Here is a 24,301-nt window from a genome sequence, read left to right as displayed (position 1 = left end):
TAAATGAAAGTAAAGTACTTGAGAATACTGTCATTAAATGCTTAAAGCTAATCGCAGTTCTCTCACTCTGTTTGTTTTGTAGGACATTTGGGCTTCCAGGACAGTTTTGTCACATCAGGTGTTTTCAGTGTGACTGAGCTAGTAAGAGTCTCACAAAGTAAGTACCATTTTGTGGCCGGTTTATGTGGTTTCTGCAATCCCAGTTTTTTTCTTTGATTCTTATCGTGCCCCTTCCCCAATTCAGAAACAGTGTCTTGAAAATTGAGAGTCTCTTCTCCCCACTTCTCATCAGTGGGCAGTGTTTGTGTGCCACATCTTTTAACATCGGAAAATAAAATAGCATAATTTTTTAAAGTAAATGAAAAAATCTTAATCTGCAAACTTGCATGTGCAAGTTGATAAGCTTGTCTGGTACCCAGCTGAAAGTGGGCAGACTCTGTGTCAGAGTGCAGATAAAAGCCTACAGAGGTCAGCTTATCCAGTGGATCCCTTGCAGGATCCAAGGACTGTACTTTAACCATACCTCTGGAAATGACATGATCTGTGCACAAAAACCTGGAAATTTTCTTACGCCACTTTTATGTAAGAATTGCAGTGTTCATCCATGGCATGCGTACATGTGTTTCTACACCTGCAAATTGATGAACTGATTAATAATGCCAACAACTGTACCAACTTCGGCTCTGATAACCTCAGTTCATAGAATCATAGAATCATAAAATGGTTTGGGTTGGAAGGGACCTTAAAGATCGTCTAGTTCCAACCCCCCTGCCATGGGCAGGGACACTTTCTGCTAGACCAGGTTGCTCAAAGCCCCATCCAACCTGCCCTTGAACACTTCCAGGGATGGGGCATCCGCAGCCTCTCTGGGCAACCTGTTCCAGTGCCTCACCACCCTCACAGTGAAGAACTTCTTCTTTATATCTAATTTAAATCTAACCTCTCTCAGTTTAAAGCCATTACCCCTTGTCCTATCACTACATGCCCTTGTAAAAAGTCCCTCTCTAGCTTTCTTGTAGGCCCCCTTTAGGTAGTGGAAGGTTGCCCTAAGGTCTTCCCAGAACCTTCTCTTCTCCAGGCTGAACAATCCCAACTCTCCTCTCAGCCTGTCTTCATAGGAGAGGTGCTCCAGCCCCCTGATCATCTTTGTGGCCCTCCTCTGGACTCGCTCCAAGACTTGTGCAGAGGCATACATCTTGACTTCGCAAGGCCTGCATTTTCCATTAACTGTATGGAATTCTGTCTTCTAGAGGGATTTGGTTTTTGACCTTTAAAGAATGCTAATGCCCCCAGCATGAATGACACACTGCAGCATGATCATTACAGGCTTGTCAATACTCACTAACAACTCTGAATTAAGAGTACCTGTCACCACCCTGTTCCATTGATCAAAGGTGCATTGATTGTATTTTGCTATGACATAATCCAGATAGTCCAAGGAGAGAGTATGGACAGTTTCTTGCAGAGAGACTGCTGGTAAGCCAGGGCCATAGGTACCAGTCCTTTGGGGATCTTTTCTGCAGCTGGTGTAGAGTTGTGCAGTAACATCACATTGTCACCAATTGCCACTGCTCCAGGTGAACCACTCAACTACGCAACTAGGTTCCTCTTTAAAACCTTAGGGTTTGTAACCAATCTCTCTAGCACAGACAGTGATAAAAATGGTTCTCCTCCTAGACAGCAGGAATATTTGTTTGTGTACTGGCTCTGAGCATGTAGTTTAAGTCCTTCCGGGGCTGGAATCTAACTGGCACAAACCTAGCAGAGAATCTGTGGGTTTGAGTCAGAACACAGAGTTTCTGTAAGGATTTTCCTGGTTTATTTCCTCTTTTGGAAAGACTTGCACTAGCTAGTAAATTGGCTTTATATTCAAAAATAGGATGCTACAAGGAAAGCATGACAAGTGGGAGATACATGACTGCCAGAGTTATATGTGCTGGAGGGAGAGACAGAGAGAAAAAGTTTGAGGCAGACATTTCTCCTGAGTTTTCTTCCCTGACAACTGGTGGGAATTTTGTGAAAAGGACAAAGTTAAGAGGACTTAGAAGTCAAGAGTAGCTGCTGAGTGCTCAGCACATTTGCAAATCAGTTCACTTACTGAAGTGCTTAAATAGGGACTTTGACATCTAACTCACTGTACTGTGTACACTAACTTGCTGGTACCTGCAGCCATGGTGGACAAAACCAAGTTATCACCAGTCTTTGAATGTCTCCGTGTTATGTCACTTTATTTCAGTGTGACAGCGTAAGGCTTTTGAAGCCCAAAGGATTCACCCTCCCCCTCTGCAAGGCATCCCACTTCACCACAATCTTATCTTCGCTGTAGGAGCCCTACACAGCAGAACTGCCTCTGGACTCTGTCAGCCGTGCTTCATGTGCGCACAGGACAGGGCTGCTAGAAAACTGCCCCTGTTCAGGGCTTGAGCCTTCACAGCCAGCCCCAGTCCCAGCCTCCCTGAGAGTTTGGCATTGACCTCACGAGCATCATGTTTCATGCTTATTAATTTTCCATGATATTTTATTGTAACTAAACTAAAACATTGTGTATCAGAAAGCCTAGCATTCAGCATGTTTTGCAAACTATGTAGTGTGTCTGAGATGTTCCCTCTGCTTGCCATTGAAGTGCACCTCCTCCAAGGAAGGGGCACCTGCACGCAGGAAGAGCAGGACAGGCATGAACTCTATCGGAAATAAGAAAGAACGTGTTGGTGGGCAAAATAAAAAGATTCAGCTTTTATCTGTTCCAGACACAGGAGTATGCACTCTTTTTCATGGGCTCTTTAATAATCCTGGGAGGTCAAGACCTCAGTTTTATATCCTGTCTACAAGCCAGCACCTCTACCAAAAATAGTGTCCCCAAAGCCTATCGGGATATCACTTCAGAACTGACTCAGAGGGAAGAGTGCCAGCAACTGATTTAGCTACGCTGCTTTTGATAGCACCCTGGATTTTCCTTGGAGATGCCCCAGACATGTACTGACCAGCCGTAACCTTGTTTACTTTATGAGGTCTGAGAAGCCCACAGCCTGACATGCCGTGGCTACCCAGTAGGATATGTTTAGTGTAGAGTCTAGCATCAAATTCCCGGTGAAGTCAGTATGAATTCGCATGCTCATATTCAAAGAATTATTTAACATAATAGAGCAACAAAGTAATTGCTGCATATTTGCCTAATTGGCAGGCAAGATCTTTTAAAGAGTGTGCTTTTCAATATAACCCTTGCTGGGTTGTCTACAGGTTCCTGTGTCTTGATTTGAGACCAGTCCGTGAGTTATTTTCATGCTGGGGAGCTCAGCTTATGACCAGCCATCATCCAGACTCAGTGGCAGTTATTAACAGTCTGTAGCTTGAATAATCAAAATGTCCTCACTCCATTCTCCTGTTTTTACTTTCTAAAAAGTCATTGCTCCTTCAGAAGCCACCATGGCTAGGGAAGGAACAAGCCTGCCTGTCCATAGTGGGCCCTCATGGTTAGTGTCTGCTCTCTTCCTGAGAGTGGTCTGTGTTTGCTTTACAAAGAGGTTATCTTTGTGTATGCCCATTGTCATTTTTCTTTCCTTGCTTGCTTTTGATAAAATGATGATAGAAATAAGTGATTTCCCACAGTTTTAACTGGCCTGTGGCTGCTGTTATCTAAAATTAATCTTACAAAATATTGTTGGTAGCAATTATGTGCCAGGTTTATTTAGTAAAGTTCCCAGAGGTCCACATGACAAGGAATCTCAAGTAATAGGCAGTTGTCTCCGTCATGCAAATTTGGGGCATGAATTAATCAAATGAAAGGTCAGCTGTTAACCATTATCTATCTTACCTATCAGTGCTGATCATCACAGTTTCTGTGAGCTATTGAACAAGTCTAGACTGTTTTGGTAATAGAAACTTGCTTTCTTCAGTCCTATAGATGCAGATCTTCTTTTGAAATGCTACCGAGCTACTGAATCTTGCAGAGCCTAGTAAAATAGAGAAAGCAGATCATAAATGTTCATCTGAAAAACAGATAGACCCCTCTCCACCCCATCTGATGTGAATGTTGCAGACCATGCTGTCAGTTTTCCTACATTATTAGCAGGCAAAGGGTGTGAGCTCCTTTCTACGTGTTGTCTGTCACCCCAGATACTGGGGAGACCCCTTCAGATAACAGAGACTTCATTCTTCCATCCCTAGAGAGGTTTGGGCTGACAACAAAAGGCTCAAAAGCAGAAGCGTTGGGGATGTACGGGTTTTGTGAACTGACAGCCAGCCGTTGGCCAAGCAAAACTTTCTCCCTCTCTACCCTTGTTAGGAAAATATTCCACTCACTGTGTGCAGCTATCTGCAGGGCACTGGAGAATACCCTCTGCAAAAGGTGCCGGCAGAGGGGTGGCTGTGGTGCCAAGCCACAGCCAAGTGTACAGTCCCGTTCACTTGGCAGAGGCTGGGAGGCCGTGGCAGGCTAGAGCAGGGAGAAAGGCATGGGGAACGCTGTTCCCCTCTTGGCTTTGAGTCTGCACCATGTGCTCTTGTGCAGAGAGCTGCTGGGAAGATCTCCTCCCCTGGAGGTCCTTCAAGCAGCCAGATAAACTGCACTGCCCAGGATGTGAAGAAAGATGTAGGATTTATGAACATTCGCTAGAGCCAAATCAAACATATTTGTTTTGTGCTGTGTTATTTGTCAAAATGACATCATTCTTCATGCTGATAAACAAGGGAATTCTGACTGCGCCCTGGACTGAAAATGCCACGCTTTGAGTTTTAAGATGTTAGCTGTGTGGAGTAAGGAGCTGTACGGAGCAAGTGGGGTGACTTTTAATCCTTCTAATGAGCCAGTGAAACCACAAGCACACAAGCATACATACAGTTGCTTAGTGCTCCTGTATAAACACAGAAACAGTCCAGCTAATTATCCCTGAAACAGTTACACTAATTCCACAGGTAAGAGGTGCTTTTGTGGCCAAGGCATTTTGGAAAGCTCAGGATCCTGCAACACCGAGGCTGCTGGATGCAGCGGGTGCTAGACTTGGTTAGCGGCACCTTTAGCAATGGAGGCAGGAGCTGAAACCGTCCTTGCCATGAGGCAGGCGGACAAGTGCTAGAAATGAAAGTAATTGCCGCTGCTCCAGGCATGGAGCATGGATGTGACAGAGGAAATGCAGCTTCCTCGTGCCTTTCATCCACTGGCCAGCTACAGCTGAAACAAACGGCAGGGAAAGTCCTACGAAGCCCAGCGTGTACTGGACGCCTATGGCAAGGTGTGGGGTGGCCCGGCTCGTTGTCGTGGGTCTGGGCCAGGCAAGTGGCTGCAAGGGGCAGGGAGGATGCTGCTGCCTTCTTGTAGCCCAGGAGGGGAGAAGAGGCTCTCCTCCACGCAGAGCACGTGTGTGAAAGCCACGGTATAATAAAACAGCTCTCTCTAAACAGCAGCCTGTATGTTTTCTGCTATACTAAGCATTACAGTAGTGAAGGTAGTTAAAGTCAGCAGCATGAAAATTAACATTTAAAAAGATACTCTATATTCCTTAGCAAAGCACTGCTATCCAAAACACACTGTGTGGGCTTGGGTATGAGAGGAAGAAAAAAAGATTATAATAAAAAATAGACTGCAGGCATAGAGTGAACAGTTGCCGTGACCTTGCCTTTTGTATGCCATTACACAATTCAATGGCAGTCCACTCAAACCTTGCTCTCGATCAATATCCTATTAAAGCAGCACAAAAAGTCTCTATAAACTTAGTGGTTAGCTATGTTTATAAATGGAACTCAACATAATTAGATGGTCAATAGCAGGCTGTACTTGTAATTTTAAAATGAACATCACACATTTCATATCTGTTGTATTCGGCAAAACCTCTTTGAATCTAACGATACAGTGTGTAGAAAACAAAGGCCTTGCAAAAAAAAAACCACCCAGCTCCCCTTTCCTCTCGGCAGCAGCAGCGCAGTGTGTTTCCCTTTGTTTATGGAGTCACAACTCAGGAAAAAGTTTATTAGTCAAATGTCATGTTTCTCCCATTTAACCTTAAACACATTATCACTTTGCTGCAGTGTTACACATGTAATGATCTTAGTCACATCCCAGCCCCTTTGTAAAAATAAATACATAAAAATGGAAAAAAGAGAAACTAAATATTAACATGACTAAAAGAGAGTGCTGTATTCCAAGGAAGACAAATGCCAGCCTGGCTGGTTTTATTTAGTGGGTTTCCTGTTCTGTAATTCAATAAATTTTTCAAAATAAATATTCCAATTGGGTTAAGTCAGAGGGCTTTTCGTTAATTTCTCTGTTATTTTTCTTGACATTTCGGGTGAAGATCTGAGCTAACAAGCTGGCAGCGGAGGGAGCAGGCTGGCAGCAGGGGCGATGCTGCCCCATGTCCCCGGGAGTAGCACAGGGCTGGTGCTCAGGCAGAGGCACCCACCATCCTCCTCCTCCTCCTCTTGGGCAAACTAGCTCCTCCTGCCCCTCAGAGCAAGCAGGACGTGTCTCATCTGCACAGGGGGTTTTTTTGTGATGCCAGCAGCTGGAATGGGAGCTGAGGGCGGCATCTGTTTGCTTAGAAAGCCTGCGCACATTAGCAGGCTGGGTGTTAGGGGAAGAGGGGTCCTTCCTTCTCACCCCCTGCCAGGTCGGAGCCCTGGGCCAGATGACATCTTGATGCCAGCACGTAGGTGGAGACTATTGTTTTGACTCACAACTGCAATTTCTGACATCCTTTCCTGTTTGGGAGACGTTCCTGAGCTATCAGAAGGTCACTTTTTGCTGCAGAGCATTTCTTAGGGGGGAAATGGCATGTTTTTAATGTCGTTGCCTGGAGTTTCTGCAGGCTGCAGCGTGTAACAGCTGGCTGTGCTGGAGTGGAACTGCCCAACCATGCTGCTGCTTCATGCGGGGACAGAGCGTGTTCCCGGGGCATAGGAACAGGGGTTTAGGGAGGTTGCATGGTGGATTGTCAGATGCCACAATGAAGAGGTTTAATTTAGATAGAGCTTGGGCACAGTTTGCACCACTTTGATCCCTTTGCTTACTTTTCAGAGCTGCAGCCTTTGCAGGGAATCCTGCAAATAAATGCAAGTGTTCCCTTCCCATCAGCTTTCTGGGCCCATGCAAGGCGGACAGTCCACAAAGGCAGCATGAAAAGCCATTTGGAGTGGTCTTGGATGCCTCCTGGCTGGGCTAGCTGCGCTGTGCCCACTCTCGTGGCATGTTGCACTGCAAAACGCAAGGGTGACTAGAGGAGGCGGATGTGGGGCAGCGAGCTTCCCGCAGACGAAGCCCATCGCAGGAGGTGTAAGCTTTGGCTCAGCTCCGCTGAGGCTGAAGCAGAGACAGAAAGCACACAGGGCTTCAACCAAATTCCAGCCGGGAAGAGGAAGCGACCTTCTGCCATGCGGATGAAAAACATTAACCTCTTCCTGAGAGTCTCAGTGTGGGCTCTGCACGTCGGCACATTGCTGTGGTTTATGATAGTAAATGGGGTAACTGCAAGCAAAGGTACAAATACCCTTTGCTGAAAGACAGGCACCAAATACGTGCCTGTCAGGCAGGCAGGAGAAGGGATTTCAGAACAGCTTAGCCCTGTGCAACGTTTGCCACAGCACTTCTAGGGCCAGAGACCTTGAGCTGGTTGGGGCAGGATCGTGGCTCCTGTGTCAGGTACTCGCCACCATAGGCCAGCCAGGCACTTTAACCTCTGCTGCTTAGATCTGTTAGTGTCTATTAGAGGTGAGTTTTGTTCTTTAACCCTCGGGTTGCAAACAGGCTCTTGAGTGTGGCAAGGTGGTTTGGCCTGTGACAAACAAAGCATCCTTCACATTTGCTATGGTGGAAATTACTGTGTGATTAGCCCTTTCTACTTTGTGCTGAGTTTACACAGCGTTAGCAATATGTTGTTCCTACCTCATCCCTGCTCTGGAGATACATTTCATTTTCCTATAGGGCCAATCCAAGGGTTGGAACAGGAATGTCCAGGATTTGGGGAGAGAGTGATAAACAGAGGGGGGGGTGAGAGAAAGAAGAGAAGCGTTATCCACATACCAGCTTTTCTTCCATATCTGTTTGGAATAAAACTGTTTCATAAATCTTGCAATGCCTAGGAAATTCACAGTGCCTCAGAAAGAAACTGTGCTTTAATTTAGTGCTTGCCTTTTTATGTTCCTGTTTGGAAAATAGTATGCTTAAACTGTAAGTTAGGCTTTGGGAGGTAGAGGGTGCAGAGGAATTGATCAGCAAAGGGTTTACAGAGCACAAATCTGTTTGGCAAGGAAGTTGCTGAAAACTGTGGAGTAGATGCTGCAGAGAGTACCTTTATGATTGATTTCCATTCAAGTCAGACTGACTGCAGTGTGGTCATTTTTCTAACCCATAACTGCTCACGCTGCAGCAGTCTGCTATCTGCAGGGTGTCTGAATTATAGCAGTCCATGTCCGTGTTACCTTTTACACAAATTACTTACACCGGTTTCTTTTTCCATGCAAATTCATCAGTTTTACAGCCTCTTGTAGCTGCTGTCAGGAAACTGTTGCAGAAAGCACGAATTGATAAAACAAGTTAATTTTACTATGCTTAATTTTTCTTTCTCTCTGTTAACACACCCTCTTATATACCAGTGTGCAGGAAGCATATGATAGTTAAGAAAAGATAACAAAGGATTTGAGTGTTCTCGTCATAAATTACTTCCCAACTTCATTCCTTTTAATGATCATTCCAGATTTTCTCAAGTTTTAATGGTGTTGTGTATTTTCCGTCCCATGCTTTTAAAAGTCCGTCGCTATCCAGGCTGTTCCCTTTCCATCTCAATGACGTTCTTAAAAGATCCTTGCCAAGCAACAACTAATTGTCTTGTGGGGATGATGAGGCAGCTGCAAAGTTACATTATTCCTCTGTCAAATCTGACATTGTGAGCTCCTTAAGACTTGGGGTGAAATACTGGCCCCATTACAGTCAATGGCAGCACTCCCAGAAGCCTGTGTTTCAGCCCAGACATGTTAGCTGGGTGATAGGAGCTATCCTGTCTTCATTTCCTCACTCCTGCCCCGTCGGAGTGAAAGATTTTTTCATGTTTGAAAATGGGCCAGATTCTCAGACCAAAGATTAAACTTGGCTCAGCATCCTTGTGTGGCATTGAGACTGCTTCGTCTTTGTTGCTCTGAATCAGGGCTCTCAGACAATACGTTCCAGGCCAAGCTTGTGCATTTTATTGTGCAGTACGGCCTTTTTCAGATGTCTCTGAAATGTGAGAGAAAATCATGATCTGTAATTGTCAGCTCCCAAAGTTGTATTGTCCTGTAAATAGCACTGGAACAGCAACAGTGGATATGGTACCATTTGCCGTATAGTGGGTTTTTTTGTGAAATGCATTATCGGTTGACTTTAACATTAAACTAACTGCTCTGTTGCTTTTCTGTTCTGAGAAGAATATGGCACATGGAGTTCATAGGCTTGTGCCTGCAAACTTCAGGGTGTATAGGAATTCATAATGTTTTAATGTAAAACAAAGGCTCTAGGACAGGAAAATTAAAGGTATTTATCTCCCTTACAATAAAACTTAGGTGCTGGGTAAGGTAATGAGAGGTGAACAGTGGAAGCTAACTGCTGGATAGAAGTTTTGGAGAGTCATATGTCTCTAGCTCTGAGTTAGCTGGAGGAGAGGCCAGAGGAAAACTCAGATGTTCGCAGGCAGAAAAGAACTCAGGTTTCTCATCTGCTTCTGTGCTTTCTCCAAGGAGCATTTGTAACCTCTGTGCTTGTGGATGTACATCATGTATATACCAAAGGTCCTGAGGTGTGTATTTCCCTGCCTATACTGCTTATAGATTATGCCAAGCACACTACCGGGATGATGCAGCCTATTTGTAACTATGCCAATAGATGCAACGTTGTCCTAAAAGCAAAAGCAACAAGTTTCATTAAATGTTAGAATTATATTAATAGAAAAGCAGGGCTTAAAGGAAGTCTTGCTGTAATTTTTTTTTTTTTTTTTTAAAAAGAATACCTTTGGAGGAATGTAAGAAAAAGTCTATGTCATGGAACACTGTATTCTTGATAAAATTTGTATCTTCTTGATTGCAATGCCAGTTACCGTTAGCGTTTCCTAATTTCCATGTCCCACCTGTTCTCATCATGAAACTAAACACACTCATGAGGAAGAAGAAAGTGATTTTGAAGTGCAATTCATGCTTTATTCACATGACTTACTGACTGCAATCTCTTTTGTTTCCCTAGCACCGATAGCTGCAGGAACAGGCCCTAATTTCTCCCTCTCAGATTTGGAAAGTTCTTCATACTACAGCATGAGCCCAGGAGCAATGAGGAGGTCTTTACCTAGCACATCCTCTACCAGGTAATTTAATCTCTGCCTAGTACCAGGTTACTTGGAAACCCAGGCCAGCATCATTACTCATCTGGAAAAGTAACCATTAAATTCTTTGACAAGCTGTTTGGGGGCCTCAAGGTGTGGAGCTGTTTCAGATTCACAGAGCTGAATGTTCAACTGGATTGCTGTTAAAGTTCTTTTTATATGTACAAGCTTTGAAGAAAAAATGCTGCATTGACTTGTGTAACTTCTGGCTTGTATCTCAGTGTATCAGGAGAAGTTCCACTGGAATTGTTGGAGTTTCACTTGTGGCAGAGGAGAATTTGGAGCATATTGAGATGTGCCACTTTGTCCTAGCAGGAAAGTCTTAAGATAGACTTGTATGCATTCTGTATCATAAAAATTGTTATCTGTGAGACTAACATAGGTTTAGGACCTTGTCCTCGAATACATTCTAGTTTTCATATAGCATTTAGATATTTGCGACTCATCCTTTGGAAAACTGAATTATTAATGCAGATGACTACCCAGTCTGATTTTGATTTTGGCTTAGATGCCAACTATCAAACACGGATATTTTTTATTTTTTACCTTTCACTTTAACCATCCATGAGATTAGATTTATAAACAAGCCCAGTCACTCTACTAGCCTTGAACACTATTAAGGAACCAGATTGATTTTTTTTTCCCCCCGCAGCCAAAATAGATCACTTATTTCAAAGACATGACAAGAAAGTCTAACTTCAGTCCAAGTTTCTTTTACGTTTTTATCTCAGTCTGCCGTGCCACCAGCTTTGCAGTAAGCAAGTACACATGTAAAAAGTCTCTATAGTTTGAATATAGCTGTTGTTTTTATTTAAAAAACAAATCTTTAGAGAGGCTCTTAGCAATAACTTCTTACAGTTTGCAGTGATTGGAAGAACATTCTACATCTTGCACTTAGTGTGCACATTATGAAGCTCAGTGACTACAATTCCCATTACACATCAATTAAAAACTTTGTGCTCTTTCTTTTTTGCGTGTAAACTGCATACCCTACAGTGCTCATCATTAGCACCATTCTCAGGTAGAATTTACTTGTGACTCCAGAAGCAAAAAAGTGAGGTTATTAATGTTACTTGAGAGCTCAGTTGTTGCTCTCCCATTCTTCTGCAAATAGCTACCACTGATAAGGAGCTAATTATAAACAGCATGGGTAGTTAATAACTTGGTAATATGTTTGTTTTCCTCTCATTAGGCTGTTCCCAGTCAGAAAAAAAAATATTCCTTAAATACACAGACTCAGCAGAATTATCAGGCGGTAATTATATTGTATGCACACAATTTCCCCTATTGACACATAACAATTCTCTAAATTAAGGAATGGCCAAACCTGCATTCCACGCATACCGCAAGACTTATTCTTCCTGTTTCTCACAAACTGATTTTGCATACCCGCCAGCTCCTACCTGTGCAGAGCTTCGGGTGGGGAGCTGTGGAGAGGCTGCAAGTTTTAAACCAATAGAAATTGCAGTGGAATATTTTATGTCTGTTAAATATGTTCCCCCTACACAGCAGAGCCTGTTCTTGAATGCCTTAAGTCTTAATAGAATACAGATTTGGTGAAAAAAGTGAGCTGACCCAGCCTTGGAAAAGTACTTAGAAGTTAAATTCTCGGTAATGTCCCCACGCAGTCTGTACAACTCATTATAGAAAACAGAGCCAAGCTGAGCGTCTTTGGCTTTGGGATCCTCTCCCTGCAGAACTACCAGAGTCTGAGTCAGTGGCCACCAGAGACCACTGAAAGGGCTCTTCTGTCTCCTGAGCCTTTGGTGAGGGAGGTGTGATATATTACAAGGGACTCCTTTAGTACTGGCACTGGACAGAGATACCTGTTGGGGGCTTTTTATGCTTGGTGGCACACAGTTGCAGAGTAAAATGCTTATACTTGTAGGATAACGTGAACATCTGAACCAAGAATGGATTCTTCCATCATTCACTTGTCTACGCTTCTTCTTATGGGACTGCATTCTGGGTTAATTTAATGGCTACGGTTAAAAGATTGAAAATATAAGTTTGAACTGATAAACAATTTGTCTTCCAGAATAAGATGTGGAAAAATCTGACAGTTAAAATAAGTCTTGTGTGTCATTACCATATTCATTCAAATTGCAAAAATCATGAAATACAAATTAAATTCTTGTCTTTTTATTGACCTCTATGTGCTTTGAAAAATGTCCTACTTTTTGATCTATGAAAGCCTAAATGTTAAACTGCCTTCTAGTTAAACCAATATGTGTTTAGGGCTTCAGTCTGGACTCTGTGAGAGGTTGGTTTGTATCATCTCACTGAAGCTTAGTCATTGGCAACGAAGCAAATCAGAAACAAAAAGTGGATGTTGAGAGGTTGGGCACACAGGATGGCTGTGCGGGACTTCTTATACCTTCCCCTTCTCAGAGCCCAAATCTGTTATAGTTTCCATAGCCAAGTTAGTCTCAAGCAGGGCTAGCAAGATATGTCCCAACAGAAGTGCCTTTGTTCCTTTGCATGCATATAGTATTTATTATGTGTTTTTACTTTCTCAGCTCTACAAAACGTCTCAAGTCTGTGGAGGATGAGATGGACAGTCCTGGTGAGGAGCCGTTTTATACAAGCCAAGGGCGCTCTCCAGGAAGTGGCAGCCAGTCAAGTGGATGGCATGAAGTGGAGCCAGGTAAGCCACAGCTTTCAGGAGCCCAAGAACATCATCTCCAGTTGCTCTGCTTTGTTATCAGAATACACTGAATGCTGTATAGGAAGGTGATCAATTCTAAACATCTTGTAACTTCTTCTTAGAAAAGGTCAGTCTAATGAAAATATTGTAGAGGTTTTATTGCTCCTGCAGCTGTGAATGTTTCTGTAGTGTGTCACTTCTGTATTTTGGCCAAATATCTGAAGTATTTAAATAATGCAGCAAAAGATAGGCGGTCTTTTTCTGTCAAAATGTCCAGATTCAATTCTGGTAAAGCGGTGACAATCGCTTAGCAAAAAGCAGTACCTGTCTGGGCTGTGCCCTACAGTTGTACTGTTTAAATAAACATCCCTAAACTTATATAAGGTAGAAGGACTTTTCAAGCATTATACAACACTTGAGTTCACTTAGTAATGACTTTTAAGAGACTTACAGAAGGAGTTGTTTCATTAATCTGTAATAATATGAAGTGTGATTGGAGGCTTCATATCAAAATAGATATTACTGGGCGTTACACTTTGTAAGGTTTAGGAAGCAGCTCTTCTGCCTCTTCTCAGTGTGTGATCTTTCTTGTTGATCATCTTTTGGGTTATGTTATGTTACATACTTAACTGTCCATTGATCACTTATCTTGAGATCATCTGGGTGCTTAATTCTATTGGAAATATTTTTCTGGGTCAGTGCTACATGCATAGGTAAAGTTAATGCCTCAGTTTTGCTTACAGCTAAATAATCAAATATTTATCGCCAATAAAAATAACAGAAGTCTTATTTGTTAGACGAAGGCAAGCAGTACTTTCATCTCCAGCCTCCCAGTGTCTGAGAAGGCCCTCTAAAAAGCCCAAAGGATCTTTCGCAATACCTATTTTTTTTCTTTCTTGTTTGTTTGGATTTAAAATAGTATGGTTTGGGTTTGTTTTGAAACAACACATGCTTGTCCAGGGCACTGTGTATAATGAACTATACAGCACAGAAAAGTAAATTCAACCTGAACAGCATTAAAATCAGTTCTGTGGGCACTTAGCCAGCCACCTATATCCTTCATCATGTAGGAAACATACCCATAGCTTTCTCTGGAGACCCTGTCAAACAGCTGTCCTTTACAGCATGCCCAGAAAGTCACCAAATTTGGGCTATTCCAGACTGGGAGGGGACTGATTCCTGCGCCTGGGAGCCCTTGGAGGATCCCCTGCCAGCTGCCCTCTCTCCTCTAATGAGGAGGAGCCAGCTTGTGGGCCCTTATTGACTGCAGATGTGGCACTTTGGCAGGAGGAGAGGGTGGACCTGCAGGCAGACAAGTGCCAGGCTCCCCGTGACTGCCTTGCCGCCGCCGTCCCTAGGGCTCTGGTGTTTTCAGCGAGGTGTCCTGCTCAGCAGACACTAGGGGCTGTTTCCTCCATCAGCTCCAGGCTCCAGATGATGTAAGGCAGAGCTTCACCTTGTACTAAACTAGTCTGCTCATGGAGCAGCAAAAACACGAACAAAAGCTCAGCGCCCATTGAAAGGGAGAGATCACAACCTCCTCTGCAGACGCAGATGGCTAAAAGCTGACTGGATCACTGCTTCTACATCATTGTCAGACTGGGGGCTATCTCCCCCCAAACTTTGGGATACTCTGTTAATGACAAATGTTCTCCATTTGTGCAACAGCCAGAGGTTGGCTATTAATTTTGCTGTCACTCTTGGTGGTTTCCCCCACATGTGGTCGTTACCTCTGTCTCATCCAAGTCCTGACTAGATGGTGGCACTGAGCCGCTGAGCTGGACAAGAGAAACACCTAAAGCTTTACACCTCCAAAGCACCTTCGCCACTCTTGGCACCACTGGGTGCCCATCATGAAGTGCAACTGCCCATGTCAAACTTCCTGAGGTGCTCAGAAAGGCAAGAACAAGTCAGAGAATAGAAGGTTCTTCCTTCCTCATGACCTTCCTCGCTTACTACAGAAAAATCCCAGATTCTGCTTAGTCTTGCCTGCGAAAGGGCAGAAAATCACCTTGCAACATCAGGGACTCAAGCCAGGTACCAACTAGATATAGCTCAGATCCACCAAGCTATCTATCACTGTCACAGCTATGAAGAAAAAGAGCTTTATCCTGCCTGCGTGGGATGCACTTTCAAACCATCTTTATGCTATATCTATGCAGCCCCACCCCAATACTTCTGCCGTGGCTTTCCAGCAGCCTGTCCTCTGAATTCATTGCCTCAGCTTCTTATAAAACAGGGTCACTGCAAGAGCACAGCTGGCAGAGAGATTACCTGAAGAGCCACAGCTCATCAGTGGTGAAGGATAAAACAGTACTGACATGTCCTTCCATGCCAGGGCAACAGTGGTATGTCACTGGCACAAGGTGCTCCCCCCCAAGGGACACATCCTGCTGCGGTCTGTGCACAGTGCCCTGCCTTACCTTAAAAATCACAGGTGGGTCTGATATTAACGCCTGGCCCTTTGTATTTGACGTGGGTGCTTTATCTCCAGAAGGGTAAGATGTTTTATGAGTCTTCGATGGGGCATCTGCCTAGAAAATATATTGGTCATCTGAAAGCTGTACAAATGATGTTAACATCCCGTATTACCCGGTGGCTCGCCGCAGTGTTCCTTTCTGAGAGGGGAGCTCTGGAACCTGGGCCTGTTTCAGATCCATCCTTTCCGATGTCTCTCCTGTCCAGAGAAAGGCCTGGCTGTTTATTTAGTCTACAGTCAAAATGATGGTACAGTTTTAACATACAATAATCTCTGAGCTTCAGTGTTTTGGTTTTTTCCCACTGAAATTCGCAGTAGAAGTTTAAAGACTAAAACCGTCTTTTTGTTTGACTTGGCATTTCTTCCATGTGGTTCATTTTATGCTGCGTGGGATAATGCAGGTATCAACGGTGCAGAATGATGCTGGTTCAGGAGGCAGGCTGAAGTTTTATCCTGTGCTGGCAGAGTAGCGTAAGCCAGGTTTCCAAACTCCATAATTAAACCCTGTCCTTTGGGTTACCAGCCAAACAACAGGAGGAGGAAATCAGACCAAGGAAAGGAAGCTTAGACTTGTCTGTGGGATGGCTGTTCTGGCTGGGAAGGAAAGTTCAGAGAGGAGCCAGCAGCCAACCTCCCAGCCCAGTAGGATCCACACCAAAGATAATAATATATCCTTTGGCTTTATTGCCTTTGAGTAGATTGCTTCCTCGCAGGAGATTTAGATTTATGCAGAGATAGCTTCTTGGCCTATATGCCTTGACAGGTTTATGGGAGTGAGAGGATGAATATTCTGTCTGTGTGTGTTGCATTTGCTTAATTCTGAGGTGTGCACATGAGAAAAAGTGGGGACTCTTAACACAGGAGCAGGTGTGAAGCACCCGTATGCTTATGCACATGTAGAGACAGAGGGAAGTGCTCGTGGCACAGAGACTAATGAGAGGGCTGTAGCAAAAGGTGTTGCCTGGGACAGTGCAGGGAAATTAGGTCTGCATCAGAGGGAGATTGGAGAATGTCGCACTTGAAAGAGAGCACAACGTAGAAGGGAAAGGGAAAATGAGAGACAATTTTAGACCGTACAGAAGGGAAAAAGTATATGGGGAAAGAAAAAAAAGAACAAATGCCAGGAAAACAAAGATTTGACTTCCTAGAAAGGAAATATGAAATGGAATATGTGAACTCCTCTTAGAGAAAGAGAGCACTCCAGGCAGAGGGTTATTTACCGCCAGCCGTGACTAGTCGCTTTACATCTGTCTCCATTTTTTTCTCTTGAACAAATTCCCTTTTTGGATACTTTCTTCCTGCTTTGCTTCCCTGTGATTGCCCCTGTAAGTGGTCTTTGGAGGGCAGGCTGTATACTCAGAACATATGTGCAAACTGGCAGGAGAACAGAAGAGGACAAAACCACTCTGTGTGCTATTTAGATTAGGCAGTGGATGCTTCCCCTGTGCCTACTCTTGGGGTCTCTGCTGTGTGCAGAATACAGGCTGCACCTATTGTCCATCCACAGTCCTTCTTCTGCGCTTTTACGTCACAGGGCCCTGGGGCTTGGAGCACCCCGACATCTGTCTCACGTGGAGACTTTGCTGGGTGTAGATCCTACATGCTTCACCCACCAGTAACATGACCTTTCCATTCGTGGCATTTCAGACCCATAGTAATGAGCAGAGGACTCAGCCTTGTGTTTTTTACATCTAGATACTTACTGCAAGCAAGGATGTAGCACTCTCCTTATACGTCAGACGTGACAGCCAAAGCAAAAACCAACATTAATTCCATGTTCCTTGTACTGTACTCCTTGAGTCTCGCATCCATTTACCTGCACTCGAAAGCTCCTGGGGAGCTCTCAGGCCTAAAAAGGCTGGAGTCTGCCAGAAAAGATGAATTTCCTTTCACAACAGGAAGGCTTAGGAAGTAAAACAAAGCAGACATGTAGTAAATTACTTCTGCTTTTCAAATACCTTTTGCAGTATCCTCCTTACCATTACTTTATCTCAGCACTTTCAGTACATAACTCTTGTTAACTGAGAAGAAGGGCAAGGGAGGATAAAGATGATGATCGTAAGAAAATAAGGCAACATCACACTGGCTTTGAACTTATGCACAAAGCTGGCCCGTGTTCAGTTCTGTGGCAGCTCTGCTTGTAATGGGGGTAAGCCATAATTACAGGTATAAGTTCTTTAATTCCATAATAAGAGAAGATTGAGTTAATGTATATCAGTATTCCACTTATGCATTTTTTTAATGCATTCTCTTGGTTCAGTCCAGGAGTAATGTTCACATTGTGCTCTGTCAGTCATTTTGTAGTATAGCATATGGATGGTATTTGCCAATTTTACTTCCGTTGTGTTTCTACAGCGTGGCATGGAAAAAATGTTTAAGATGCAAATTCAAAGCATCCTATTAGTTTCTTTACTTAGATCTTCCTGGTACTTGTATTTCCACAAGTTAGTTTGGTCCCCAGAGGACAGTAATCCCAGGAAAGGTACATGTTTGTACTCCTTGCACTTCTTGAGATATCTGAAGGGACAATTAGTTCTGCTTCAGTTGTGGTCTTGACCAACTTGCAGCACTGCAGCCATTTGCAAAATAGGTAGAGCTCTGTGGTCCTTCTTCCACTGAGAGACTGATGGGGCTTTTCATACCGTGGTCATCCACTTTCCCTTGCCCCAGCTCCACCCCAGCTGTTCTGCTGCTGGTCAAGCTGTGCTAGGCTCTTGTGTGTCTTCACCTTGAAAACCCCAGGAACCAAATGAGACTTTCAGTGCAAAAAACCTTAAGAAATTAGTAATAACAATTTCACTGCATGACTGAAAGACATATTTACAGTTCCAGGGGCTCATGAAGTTGATAATATTATATGAACCTGCAGTAAGCTAGAGAGCTCCCTGTTAGACTGCTGGACACGTCTTTGGTAGTAAAGATGCTATTAAAGTCAGCCTCATGATTGCTCACTACGCCACTCAGGCTAGTGCTGCTTGTTCTCATGTCACCATCTATGGGACTGTCTGAAAATGATTTCTGAGCAATTTCTATGCAGCTGAGGAGCTGCAGCTCCTATTTGGAGTATTTCCCTTGCAGTGACAGTGACCCCTAACTTAATTGTACCGTGTCTCTCCCCGTTGCTGGTTATGGAACAACCACATGCAGGCAACTGGTCCAAACTCTTGTTTCAATAACGCTTTTCTTAAATCTGGCATGGGCTTTCTTCTTGGCAGATTCTCAGCATGCAAGAAAACTTCTTCTCCATATTTACTGAGAAACTTTTATTTATGCCTTGCACATCAGAAATACTCATTCAGGCATAGATCAGATGACCACAAGAGTTTGTTTTCAAAGTCTGTTTGGAATTATATCTTGGAAATGCCAGAGAAAGCGGTATAAGGGAGATCCTAGATTGTGTTCTTTATGCATTCTTTATGCCCTAAACACAGTTGTTGCCTGGCACTACCTAGAAGATAAAAATATGTATAGTATGTCCCAGCATCAGTGATGCAGAGTGCATCTGATCTGTCCTCAGGCAAAAGGTCTATGGGCTTATCAAAAGACTTGACGCCACACACTAACTCAGAGCTCAGAGAAATTTCCAATGGTTGTGCTACATTACTGCCAATGACTGTAGAAAATATGATGAAAAACATGAGAACCATGTATTATACAAAATAAGGAATAGAAAAATAATCCCTTTTTACTGGGAAGACATTCAACTTCAGACCTAGAGTATTCAATATCAAATCATTCTCTGGCACTACTTTTCAGTGAGTTGCTGTAGTGGGCAGTTTTCACTGGACCATAACTGGACACAGGAATTTCATGGTCTTCATTAATTTCCTTAAGGTGAACTGTTTGGATACTCATAGACTCATTTAAGAAAGACAAAACCAAGGAAACTTCCCTTTTCCTTAGACCAGAGGAGATCTACATCCAGGATCCCTGCCAATTATATTTACGCAGTATTTCCCAGATGTGACATTGTCTTGCCCTCCAATTCTCAGTGTGCAAAGAAAAGTCAGACAGCACACTCACATAGCCATTAAGATCGTACCTGCCTTGTGCAGCAGCTTCATTACATACCTTGACACATCTATCAGCAGGCACCAGTGCCATTTTTTCCTCCATTGAACTTAATATCTTAAGACAGTGGGAACATTTCACAACCAGACAAACCTCCAGCCCACGGCATAGTTTGGCTCTTCGAATGGGAGGTCAGAAACAGATCATGTTTCTCTGGTGGCCGGAACATTTTGGTTTACAGCAGAGAGAATTTCATCAGGCTAATTTGTGTCGTTAAGCTGGAGAGATGCCATGAGCGGTATGGCAGACAGAACCTGTTGCCTCCCAGGTTCATGCAAATTTCCACTGTTCATTTCCTCTGAAGAACTTTTTCTGAGCTTTGTTAGACTGTATACTGTGACTAAGACTCCTGCTCCCATTCACCCCATTTCCCCATTCCCATTCAGACCCATGCTTCTTCTCATCTCCAAGGCTTTATACAGTTTCCCACATTTCTCCCCACTTACAGAGTCTTCCAACATCCTTGTTCTGCCACAGCCGAGAAGCAGAGCGTGCTTGGGCCTGTGCTACCTTGCATGCTTCCATTACTGGTACATGGAATTAAACATGGCCCCATGTGCATGCTGCCACCTAAGAAGTTGGTTTCAGGTGAACAGGTACATGCCCGAAATCAAGCGTACAATGGAGCATACTTCAAGGAACTCCAGCTACTGTAGAGCTTTTCTTAAGTGTCTTTTTGTTTTCATAGAGTCCGTGTGTTCCCTTATCCCTGCTCTCTGCATTACAGTATCCCATCAAAACACAAGCTGCCCAGTGGTTTTCAAGAACATAAGATTTTTCTTTTCTTCTGAGAGCAATAACACTTATCAACTTTTACTGAAATACCATATCAGCTCCTTGTCACTGGCAGTCTACAGTTCCTGCCGCTAAAAGTTTAATGCATTTACAGGAGCACTTAGGCATCAAGACTTTGATATCACAATCTGTTAGTCACAGGTGCTACATGATAGGTTTGTGTTAGCACATTATAGATCTTTTATCAGATACTGCACAAAATGTGTGTGTTTCTCTGCCAGGCAATCAGAATCAGACTGCTGCATAGTTGATGAGTTACTCACCAATATAAGTTTTTGTTTATTTTAAACAGAACTTTTCCAGAACTACACCTTAATGGATAACTTAAACTCTAATTGGTCAAGGCCAGCAGAGATCAAGAATTTAATGTGAGCCGGGAAAAATGCAGCAGGTCAATAATGGTGCTTTGAGCATTGTCAGTCTTTTGCAATAGCATTCATCAAGTCAGATGATTAACACTACTCATTTGCTGTAACAGACAGTCATTTTGACAGCAAATTACCACTGGATCAATAGCTCAGCTTTTCTTTGGCAATTCACGTAGTAGCATGAGACCTGTGACAACATGCCATGCTGCTGGCGTTACTGTCTCAAAATCATGGAAGGAAGTTAGAGGTGGGGAAAGAACTACTGATTGAAAAGTCAGTTCAGACTGAAAAGTCCTACATGTTTTCACATCCCTCAAAGGCTCATTTTTTTCCACACACTGGACAACACAAGAAACTTGGCCCTGAGATTCAGCCTAAACTGTACTTTCCATTTTTAATAAAATTAATAATCCCATGCAAGTGTTAGAGCACATGCCTCAGCTTTGCTGTAATCCCCTGAGGAAAACATCCCTTCAGTATGGTCCCGGAGAAGTCGGTCAGTCAATGTTGTGGCTCTGCTTCCTGCATCTAATTCCAGATGTCAGGAAATGCATCATTTAAAAATGGGTATGGAGCTGTAGGAGTTCTGAGTTAAAAAATGCAGAAAGTGTTTCACTTCAGATATCAAATTAAAGCTGTGTTTTCAACTGGCCTGGTGCTAGCATCACCCATACCTACTATTTTCACTGACTTTAATGACCAAATTAAAAGCAGATCTTCTGTGTGCTGTGACAACCGTAAGATCACCTGAGCTATTTCTGGCTCCACACACAATTAGCATCATCTGAATAATTTTTCAGAGTGATAGGAAAGATTTAGTGCATGGAAAACTATTCCCTGACAAAGGCTGGCACAGTGCTTCCTGATGACAATGGGATTCCTGTGATGGGAGTGCTGTATTGGTAGTCCATGGACCTAACGTTCTTCATATGTCCTTGCTGGCTGAGCCGTATTCTGCACTCATTCTGTTTAACATATACACATAAAGCAAAGACAGTGATATGGTTTGTGCTTCACTTTTGACACCAGGTGAAAACTGTAAGCTTCCTTGGTATTGGGACGAAAGCACACACGTTCTACATCTTTTCAGAGGTGAGCTCCGAAGGACAGAAGCACCCTCTGTTTGAACACGGCTGTGCGTTTCTTGCTGATTTGGAGTCTGTCAAACATGCAGTTATCCTTGAAGATCATCTGATAGTGTGGCATGGGACTGTTTAATTGCAAAATGAGATTAAACACATTGAAAGTATTGTACCTGTCTTCCAAAAGTTGAACTAGTTTTCTTGTTTGCTTCTGGGACCAATTCAGGATGTTGACTTGGATCTATAAACTCTTCTATAGATTAGATCTTGGTTAGGAAATGGACTGCATTCCTTTCATGTGCTGTCTTAGCAGTTGAGATCAGCAGACTTGCTTTTTCTAATGTGTTTGGGAAGCAGAAGCAATATTTTATCTCCTGTGGTATGCTGCTGGTACAGATATGTTCAGGCTTATTAATTCTTCAGGACACAGGAAAAGTCTTCATCACCTGTGCAGGCAGTCATGAGAAGGGACCCACTGCAAAGACTGCATTGAACTCTTGTTTTTTTGGAGGCAGCTGGAAAATATTAGTAGTCTTCAGAGCCAATATACAGTACATATTGAGAGCCAGTAAACGATGCATATTATTGCAAATTCCTGTGCACTTCTGCATTTTATAAAACAGATAACTAAAATACTCACCTAGCCAGATCAGTTCCCCAAGGGATGCACTTTTCCAAATAGAAGACAAACCGAAAACATAGAGCAGAACACAAATTAGCAAAATGGAATGGCAACGTGGTTGAAACAAATGGTTTTAGGATCACTGAGTAAGGACCATGACCTCCTTTTGCATCAGTCAAGGCAACTGTGAAACTTTGTGAAAGAAGCTCACCGCAAAACAGATGCTGGCCTATCTTAGGTAAATAAATTACCAAAAAATAATAATAAAAAACTCCCCTACACATTTTACAAAGCACAGCTGTGTAAATATTGGATGAGACAGGGGAGAGGGGGAGAGATGTAACATACACCCTTTTTTATGCAGAAGTTCTGCTCTCGGCACTGTTTATTAACATTCCCAGTACAACCATCACTCCACTGCGTAGCACACAGTGCGGCTACTGTACTCCGTGCACACATTTTGATCTTTGCTTTAGAGGAGAAAACAGGCTTTATTTTAAAGGAAACATTTTCACCCAAAGTTAAAATGTGCAATGAGAGGTGTTAGGGGACAGAGAGAAGATGGTACAGGACCGGGAACAGGAAGCAGACCATATTACATCACTTTTGTTTGTTTCCTTTCCCACACTGTGTCTGCCACGCTGACTCTCGATGTTCCCCTGGTTCTGCACAAAGTGAGGAGGAATCCTGAGATCTTAATTTCATTGAGCTGGATACCTCATTTTCCTGTTTCTCAGCTGCCAGGTACAGCACATTCCAGCCTACAAAAACTGTGGATGTGCCCACAGAGAAGAAAAAATGGCTCTTCTCAGCTAGACTGAAGGCTCACCTAGCCCAGTATGCTGTCTCTGACAAGAGCTGGTGTGGACACTTAAGGAAAGAATACAACAGCAGGACAGTGATCCAGTGATGCTTTTCAGAGTACAGCCTCATGGATTTTGACAGCAAACAGCTTGGTTTCATGAGCCAGAGGCTCTGCTTGCATCTTTGTGTTTGACAGCCTTCATTCTTTCAGAGATGTGCTCGGATGTTTTTAACCCTTTCTTTATTTTGGCCCCCACAACATCCCATGGCAGCGAGTTCCAGTTTTACTCAGTGCTGTGTAAGGAAGAACCACTTCTTTTGTCCGTTGCCTGATCATTTTGCTTGATGCTCCATAGTGGTTTTTTTTACTGCCAGAAGTAGTGAATAAATCATTCCCTGGTTCCTTTCTTTCAAGTTAAGTGCTGCCCCAACACTTTGACCGCAGCAGTCAGTGAGCATAGGAAAGCAGAGAAATCTGTCTAGCAGCCTGTTAGCTCAGGTAAAATTTGGCTGAGTGGCTGCAGAGCCATCCTATACCTCCAGGAATGTATGTGTGCTGTGATAGCAGCTGTGTTGTTCACCCAAAGTGGGTAGTCTGTAACCTTGACCCATAATCCATATGGCACGAATGCAGTGCTACCCCATACAGCCGAGCCCCACTGGAGTATTATCCTGTAATAAGGACACTGCAGCCTAAATAAGGGATGTTGTTTAAGTACTATTAATTTTCTTTCATTTTCCAGCTCCACAAAGACTTAAAGTTCAGCAGTATCTTCATCTAGTGCGGATACTGGCTACAGTTCTAGTCTGAGTTCACTGGTATCTTGCTCAGGGGAGAGCAGGTAATCCATAGCATCCTCCAGCTCTGCTTGCCCACACCGCTCTTGCGCAGCCCGCAGTCCTAGTGAGATCATCCTTTTTGCTATTCCCTTACATCAATGGTTGCTGCTATTTTTAGTGTGATATACACCAAAAAGCATAACATAAGAGATCCTGTTGCTAAAATTAGCTGGAAAATTATAGGCTGTTTTACTGTTTTGTGCATAGTCTTCATTTGCCTCGCTGCGATTTGCGTGCAGATCTTCAAGCCCCCAAAAGC

General features: G+C 43.4%; 1 protein-coding gene across 7 annotated transcripts in view; it reads left to right on the top strand.

Moving 5' to 3' along the window:
* NFIA (nuclear factor I/A) overlaps positions 1-24,301 on the top strand; it is a 355,589-nt gene that overhangs the window by 266,564 nt on the left and 64,724 nt on the right. For all 7 annotated transcript variants that reach the window (XM_010582306.1, XM_010582305.1, XM_010582311.1 and 4 more), the window contains 3 exons: positions 83-157; positions 10,199-10,316; positions 12,854-12,981. In XM_010582306.1, coding sequence (XP_010580608.1) covers positions 83-157; positions 10,199-10,316; positions 12,854-12,981 — 321 coding nt within the window. The remainder of the gene's footprint in view (positions 1-82; positions 158-10,198; positions 10,317-12,853; positions 12,982-24,301) is intronic.

This window comes from Haliaeetus leucocephalus, unplaced genomic scaffold (assembly GCF_000737465.1).
Source record: "Haliaeetus leucocephalus isolate CR32 unplaced genomic scaffold, Haliaeetus_leucocephalus-4.0 Scaffold848, whole genome shotgun sequence".
NCBI lineage: Eukaryota > Metazoa > Chordata > Aves > Accipitriformes > Accipitridae > Haliaeetus > Haliaeetus leucocephalus.
The sequence above is the reverse complement of the archived record's forward strand: the minus strand, read 5'-3'. Positions and strand labels throughout refer to the sequence as shown.